The sequence below is a fragment of the Neopelma chrysocephalum genome, unplaced genomic scaffold (genome assembly GCF_003984885.1).
Source record: "Neopelma chrysocephalum unplaced genomic scaffold, ASM398488v2 Primary Assembly neopelma1_119, whole genome shotgun sequence".
In the NCBI taxonomy this organism is placed as follows: domain Eukaryota; kingdom Metazoa; phylum Chordata; class Aves; order Passeriformes; family Pipridae; genus Neopelma; species Neopelma chrysocephalum.
The window spans coordinates 8,139,537-8,147,628 of NW_020897781.1; the positions used below are offsets into that span (position 1 = coordinate 8,139,537).

The following is an 8,092-nucleotide window of genomic DNA, read 5'->3' on the forward strand; positions in this document are numbered from 1 at the left end:
AATCAGCATAATATATTTACCATTAAACTGGCCATAAAAGAACTAGAGATAATAGATAATAAATAATACACTATTATAGATAATAATAATAAACTATTAGATAATAATAATAAACCTATTTCAAACAACACTGTTTTATATTTAAAACAAGCTAGTAGTAGAAAAGATGGATAGCAATGTTTCAAAAATTAAATGTCATGCAATTTAAAATATTCTTTATTCTTACAAACTTATCAATTAATTATTAGAACTTTGTGGAAAAGTATGCTTCTACCTGTCTCAAACAGATTTCATTCTACAGGGAGAAAGAATTACAAGCTACTGCAGTTGGATAAATATTATTTTTTTAAGTACGTGTAGGTGCAAGACATCAGGAGTATATTATGCCTATATACTATATATATAGTATATATATATGCCTATATACTCTCTCTCTATATATATTATATAGGCATATATATGTATGTACATATACATATATATATACACATATACATATATATGTACATATATATACACATATACATATATATATATGCCTACATAGAGAGCCTATAAACACTAAGAATACATAAAGATATTGACACATTCTTACCTGCAGCTGCATTGGTGGATGTAACTGAAGCAGAGGGCAAAGCAGAGTTTTGGATAGGTCTGCCTGCATTTTCAGAGGGCAAAGAACTGGTAGTAGAAGGAATACTCAAAGGCTGTGAAAGAGCTGGGGTTTTATTCAATATTTGGCTCCCTGCAAGGGCAGCAGAAGGATTCTGAATCTGAACTTGAGACATGTTCACTTCCAACCAGAGCAGATTACTGTAGGCAAACAGCTTTGAACGCAGACAAACTCCGTGTGGGGAAGGCAAATTGCTGACCTAAAACATAAAGATGAAAAAAAGATTATGCCAAATATTTAGCATTCTCTAACAATCTACTGAAATTATTCCTCCATCAGCAAAAGGAGAAGTGTTCCACCATCCACTGTTCCCATTTTGTCTGCAGTAAGTCACTCACACATCCAGTTTTAACAGCAGTTCCATCTATACGCCCTGTCGTGTAAGCTTAACACCTCTTGCATTTATAAAAGAGTAGTATAGAAGCTTTATTTATGCCTGTTCATTACTGTCCATCTCTTTTCCTCACCACTGAATCCACTTACAAAGCAAATCCAGTTACCTACACGCATAGCCACTGCTTATACACTGAACAAAGTGTATGTTTCCATGGACAAATGACATTTCATGCATTCTTCCATTTGAAGCTGAACTTTTCCACTTGGAGGGCAAGCAATAAATGTAGTCTTTACAAAACAACTATTTTAGAGCATGCACCCCTTAACTATAATCATAGAGTTTTCCCCTGGATACCAAGAATGCTGAGCCACTTGTGAGGGGAAAGAGCTGGTGTGCAGCAGGAAACGCCGCAGTGGCTCTGGCTGGGAAGAGTAAAGGTGCAAGAGATCATAAACTGTGTCAGCCACATGTATTCTGAAGGTTACTTCTATTTAAGTCAGGACATGCCTCAGTCACAGTTCAAGCATCAATTTAGAGTCACTTGGCCTTGCAGCACTATAAACAAGTGTTGGAAGTGCTCAGGGGCATCTATGGCCGTGTAGGAAAACCCCCTCAGAGCACCAGGGGCACCCCAGTCCGTGTGCAGGGCTGTGACAGACCCTTCCTCCACTGACAAATTAGTATTAGATTTCTCTTACACATGGATGCAACATTATCTTCATGCTCAGCCAGTGGAACCTAAATAGACACGAACAGGTCAGCTGCCCATATCCACTTACGAGCCACGTATCAATTTATTTGTTAAAAATACATTTTACAGCCAAGTAAATCCATTTTACACACAAAGGCACTCGCACGTGCACACATACTGGTCACCTACAGATTTGATTAGGGCAGCAAGCAAAGGTTCATTCTTTCATAATTGATAGGTGAAAATGAGAAATCACTGCTCCAGCTACCACCAGGGAGCTATTAGTGGCAACACAACTCCACTAGGGCTCTGTGAGCTTCAAATTCTGAACCTGTGAATGGACTTCCAAATGTGAGAGGAGTAGCAATGAGTCAGAGGGAAGTTTTTAGCTAGTTACTGACAAAAAAAGCCTGTGAGGGGAACCTAGATTAATACATTCATGGGTAGAAAGATTTAATTATTGATTAAATAAGAGGTAAGAAGCTACTGGGAAACAACAGATACAACAACAAATCTACCATCTGGAATATTTTTATTTTGGAAAAAAATATCATAAACATGTCAGACTTATCATATTACCACCTGGATAACTTTGTTTTTACTAGAGAGCAAAACTAGTTCAGATCTCATTAGTCCAGAAAACACATATGTAGATTATAGTCAAAACAAAACCTATATTGGACTACTAAGTTTGCAGCAGTTACACACTGGGTGCATTATAACTATGAGCGTGGTATTAGGGAGTCTGCCTAAAGGAAATCTAAGAAATCCTAAGACAAAGAGGAAGAGGATTTAGAATAAGACTCCAGGGTAATAACTTTATAATCACTAAGTTTCATTCCCACAAGCATCACTAGAAACACTGAAAATTTTCAGACATAACACAACAATAATAATTGCCTGGGAAAGACTATAGCAAAGTCTGGCAGTGCAATAAAAAAGTGAATTCTCCTTTCCTGCTGAAGTGCAACGTCCTTCCAAGTAACTGAACTTATATTTTCTAACCCACCCGTTTTGAGAAGACGCCACTAAAAGTTGTTATTTTGAAGTCAGGAACATCAGGGTGTTTCAGATCATGCTGGAAAGGAAGTCTGGCATTCCTTTCAGAAAACTGTCTCCAAGCAGTTTGCTTTTACAGCAAGGCACTACCCTTCCCATATCTGCCATCGCCTGGTTTTAGGGAGGCGGGTTTCAGAACACTTAGGTGAGAGTGGTTTCCAGTCATACGATGCAGAGGAGCACTATGCAATCCCCAGGAATTTTCTTTCCCAAGGAGAGAAGTCCCCAACAAGGACAGTACAGTTTGCTTTCTCTATTTAGGGCCGAGTCCCTGAGAAGCTCAGACACAGGTCAGGCACTGCCCAGCTCCCAGCAGGACTCACAGCCCGCGGTGCTCGGCCTGGGACAGCTCCTCTGCAAACACCTCCAGGACACAATTCAGCCCTTATCCACCAAAACCTGGGGGGACTTGAGCTCACATCCTACTGCCTCAGACAATAAGGGTTTGGAATCTGCTCCAGTTAGGAACAGACTTGAGCTGTGCACATCTGCCCACCAGGCCAGAGAACTGCAGTGTCCATAGCCCAGACCTGCTCAGGGCAGAGCCCACGAGCCCAACCCAGCAAAGCGCTGCTCGGTCACACCCGCACAGGCTGCAAGGGCCTGGAGAAGGGCTGCAAGCACCTCTCACTGGAAACCACCACCAGCCCTCCCACAGACTCCCAACCAAATGGGAAAATCCACTCAGCCCTCGTGGACCCCCTGGGAATCCAAAAGGCACCCAGGCTCTATAGGAACCAAGCGCTGAGAGCGAAGCCCAGCTCGGTTGGGCACCTGCCCGATGTCCCAGTGCCACCCCCTGTGCAGAACACACACCTCCAGCACAGGCACAGCCAGGCTCTGAGGAGCAAAACCACCCCAGCAACACCTGGCTCTGCAGCCAGGAACTTAGGGAGAAAGAACAGAGGTTCAAGAGGATCCTGTGAGTGCTCCTTCCCAGGACTGTAAACGGTGGAGGCAGGAAAAGCTGCACTGCCTAACAAACACAAAAGTTAAGGAATCAGTCAGCCCCACCCTTACTGGGAACAAACACCTGGAAGCTGTGGCAGACACTGCTGTTAGGGGTTATCCCCAACACATCCAGTACCTGGCCACACCAGGCTTTCACCACAGCTGAAGTTGTGATCAGGGAGGGAATGGAACTGTAATGAAAATAGAACTTTTCCAATAAATGTATCATTTTTAACCTAAGAAAATGTAATGCTTGTTTCTACACAAATTGCTACCTCATCATCATGTTTCTCACTCCTTCACCAACCTCCCGTTTCTACACTGAGATCAAAAGTTGCCTCTGCATCCTGTAAGTTATCACCAGTTCAAAACTATTTCAGAGTTCAGTACACTGAATCCAGGCAGAACCAAGGCAAAGTAGGCATTAAAACCATCTTGTGAAACACTGATATTCCACTTTACAAATTTCTGACAATTTCAGACACTAGAAAGTAGCTTATAAGGTTATACCTTCCAACATGATATATACAAATATATATTATGCTTTCTTTTTAAAAACCCTTAGCTCACATTTTGGCAAGTAACCTCAAAGAACAGTCTGACAAAACAAACTGGAGTTTAGTTTGTATTTTTCAGCTACCTGTGAAGTTGATGCTGTAGTTGATTTGTGGGAAGTATTTAACTCAGGTAGAAGAACTCACTCTCCATCACTGCAGATTTAATTCCAGGTTATCTGGGGATTCTGAAAGGGTTTACAGTGCTTTTACACAGGAATATACCTTTTACTCTATAACTGGCTTATAAAATCCTAACTATCCAAGAAAAAAGCACCATACCTAGAAAGTTGAAGCTAACAACTCATAAAGACTGTTTCAGTGGTCAGAGGAACAAAGATGCCAGAATTCCAGGAGATTTTTCCCTGTAATCAGGAGTGAGCTGCTCCAAACTTTTGAAGACAAATACTGGTCTAAGTAACTGATCCCTACACAACCCTTGAGGCATTGCTAGAACTCAAACCCACTCAACCATCCAAAGAGAGGGGAAAAGAACAAATGTTTCACTCACAGTATCTAATCACACAACTTGCTCCTTTCCCAGCCTCGCACCCTTACTTTTCCCTAACTCATCCAAGAGTATTTCAAATGTTCCCGAAACAGTGTTGCACCAGAAGGTTCTCCTGGGGGTGTGGTGGCTGCCACCAAAGGACTCGGTGACCTATGGCCACTGCTCTACCTAGATGGATTTCCAGGTGACAGAGGACTGCTCCCCACCTGCTTTTAGATTTTTATTTTCTTTTGGTGCATCAACTCCTGGAACACTCCCAGAAATTCTGAATACATTAAAATGCAGAGTTCAGACATCACTAAGGTAACCAAAGAAATGCACAAAGATGTCAGCGTAGCCTCAGTCCACACAGCCAAAAAGAAATAAAAATCTTCCTATATAAAAGCAAGAATACAGCATTTTCAGATAAAAGTTTTCTTAGGGCTTTTTTTGTGTCAGAATTCTCACAGGAATTGCAGATGGAAGCCAGAGGACCAAACAAAAAAACAAACACTTCCTGTGGATAATCATGTTTTGCCACAACTTGTGGTTTCTTCAGTGTGATGTAAACAAAAGGTAAGAAACTTCAATGTTTTATGTAAGTTTCCAGTACCTTTAGGAGATCCACAGAGTGAAGATTTGGACTTAGTTCTGAATAGGATATTTATGATGGAGAATGCCTAAAAGAAAAAACATAGAGTTAGAATTTTGCTTCCTAAAGCCAAAAAAAGCTCCTGTAGCAAATCTCACCCTGCACTGAGTTTGCCTCAACTGTTTGATGATGAGAACTTGCAGGACCCTTCCCACTGCCACGCTGCTCAAGGGAGCTGCTTTTCCAAACACAGTTTCCAACCTGATCCAAGAATCTTCATTGCTCTTTCCCCAACCCCAAGTGATGTTTCTCACCCAGACAGTGGAATCTCACAATAGTGCTCTTGCAGAATTATAAGAGTCACTTGCCAATTTTCTTTCTGTAGTGAGGCTTCCAGTTCTATGGAAGTCAACCTTCTTCCTCACAGCCCTAGAGATCAGCTCCGAAAATTAGACCCAGACCTTAATTCACAAAGCCAAACCAAAAGCAAGCCACTAACCCAAGAAACTCTGGCAGCTATTAACTGCAAAAATCTGATACAAATTCTACCTTTTGGCTACATTTCCCATCTAATGATTTAACTCATAAATAGGCATATAAAAATCAACCTAGCTAAAACCATTTTAGAGTAAAATTATCTCAGTACTGCATATGAAACCTGTCACTGCATGGACTGCTGTAAATGGAAATCAAAACCTATTTTATTCTGCTTACAAATATAGCACAAAGTGTTTAATCCTTCTTTTCCATGCCTAAGCCAAGTGCGTGCGGATGCCAGCAGCATCACTACAGCCACAAAATGGGGGAGATCTCACTCCTCAGTGAGGTGAGAGGAGGACAGAGCTCTTGAATTTACTTCAGACAGGCATTTCAAACTCCTCCAACGACTCCCGGAACTCTGCCCAGTTCCCCTGGAGGAGCCCTGTGGAACATGAGGATGCAGAGCCTGAAGCAGCAGGCACCACAGTGGCTGTTTGTAACTGGAGAGTGAGGAAGGAAGACAAGAGGATCACAGTCCTATTGGTTCAACTTCTCCTCTAGAAGGTTTTCTGGAGGTTAACTAAGCGTCTGGAAAACAAGGAAATGGATTATACTCACAGGCAGGATCAAGACCAAGTTGCACAAAGCCAATGGAATTTTCTCCACCAGCCATCCCTGCTGGCCCTGCCAGGCTCCAGAAGGAGCAAGCAACAGAGCAAGCAACAGGTACTGGGCAGGCACTGCCTGCTGATAACCACAGCCCAGACACCACCATGGGCACAGCACAGTGGAGAAGAGCTACAAGTAACAGTGCTTCCCAACACAAGGAGATACTCCCAGGCTGCTCTGGGGAAAGCCATCACCACCCTGAGGTGCAGCAGTGGAGACCCAGCCTGAGCGAGGTCTGCACCAGTCCTGCTCCCTCTGCAGGCACTGAGCCCTCAGCTGGAGCTCTGCACCCACCTGGGGACCCCCTCAGCAAAAACAGAGTAGGAAACACCCAAAACTCAGCTTCAGAGAAGTATAACCTGTGAGGGTCTAAGTACTAAAGGATCTGAACTTGTATATGCTGAAGAGGAGAGGGCTGGCAGGGGACTGACAATGAGCAGTGCACGTGCTTACAAGGCTTTTGGAGTGGAAAAGAATAATCTGTTCTTCACGGTTAAAGTGACAGAAGCAGGGGCAAGAGGCTTAAAAGTGCATCAAGAAAACACCTTCTGATAGTAACGGTGGCAATGAATTGCCCAACATTGGGTGACAGAGGGGATCCACTGGTGGCAAGCTTCAGGGCATTGACAGACATCCACGGAGGATGAGGCTGGCAGACCCAACACCACAGAGGGATGGAGGGATCACTTCACTCCCCGAGTCCCTCCCAGCCTGGATTCCCAGGACTGAACACACTTGTGTGCACCTGGCACGTTTCTGTCTCCTACTGGAGGGACACAACGGCCTTGTTGTTGTAAGACAACAGGTTTGGCAGCACAGGATCTCACATGGGTCCTGCCACAGACTGGCTCTGAGCTCTGAGAAACCACTTGGAAATACAAGAGACTAAATCCTCAAAGGTTTTATTCACTGTCAGGACCAGCACATGGAAAGGTGTCCTGTTCTTCAGGAGGCACAGACTTGGAAGGCTGCAGGTTCCAACACTCCCACTGTGCCTCTGCCAGGAACCAGCTGTGCCCACCATTCCCACCCTGTGTGCACACACTCACTCCTGCCCCACCAGTGCCAGCCAGGGAGGGCTTGGATGGAACCAGGGCAGAGCAGGCTGAGAAACAGAACAAATGCCAGATACAACCATCAAATTCAAATTACAAGGGCTTCCTGACATCACCAACCAAAAATCACGTCACAGACAACATCCAAGAAGCAGGTTTAGCTATAGGAAACGACATGTTGAATGAAGCACTAATTCCTCTCTGAAAAGCAGATGCTCCATGACACTGCACCTGAGCAGTCACTGGCCCTTCGCAGCCAGACCAAGGCACCTTCTTTGTTCCTCACCAGCAGCAAACTGTTCTCAAGCAGGAAAGTTCATTTATCCCCATTTCAACCAGAACACAAACTCCAAGCCTATCCCTGCCAAAGGATGTGGGTACCCTGAGGGGGCTGGCAGGACTCAAGGGGCTGAAGGGGGTGTGAACACACAGCACTGACCCCCTGGCTCCCCATCACCAGTGGCTCCCAATGTGGCACTCGCTGGGCAGGCAGGACAGCCCAGAGCTGGGGACAGGCACAGCCCAGAGCTGGGGACAGGCA

At 44.1% G+C, this 8,092-nt stretch overlaps 1 protein-coding gene across 5 annotated transcripts in view; it reads right to left on the reverse strand.

Annotated features, from left to right (window-relative positions):
• The window catches only part of STAU1 (staufen double-stranded RNA binding protein 1), a 29,435-nt gene that overhangs the window by 18,738 nt on the left and 2,605 nt on the right, over positions 1-8,092 (reverse strand). For 4 of the 5 annotated variants that reach the window (XM_027697540.1, XM_027697538.1, XM_027697539.1 and 1 more), the window contains exons 2-3: positions 5,369-5,435; positions 596-872 (exon numbers count right to left, since the gene is read on the reverse strand). In XM_027697540.1, the coding sequence (XP_027553341.1) occupies positions 596-788 (193 nt within the window). In that variant the 5' untranslated portion in view covers positions 789-872; positions 5,369-5,435. The remainder of the gene's footprint in view (positions 1-595; positions 873-5,368; positions 5,436-8,092) is intronic. The other variant, XM_027697537.1, reaches the window with a different exon arrangement.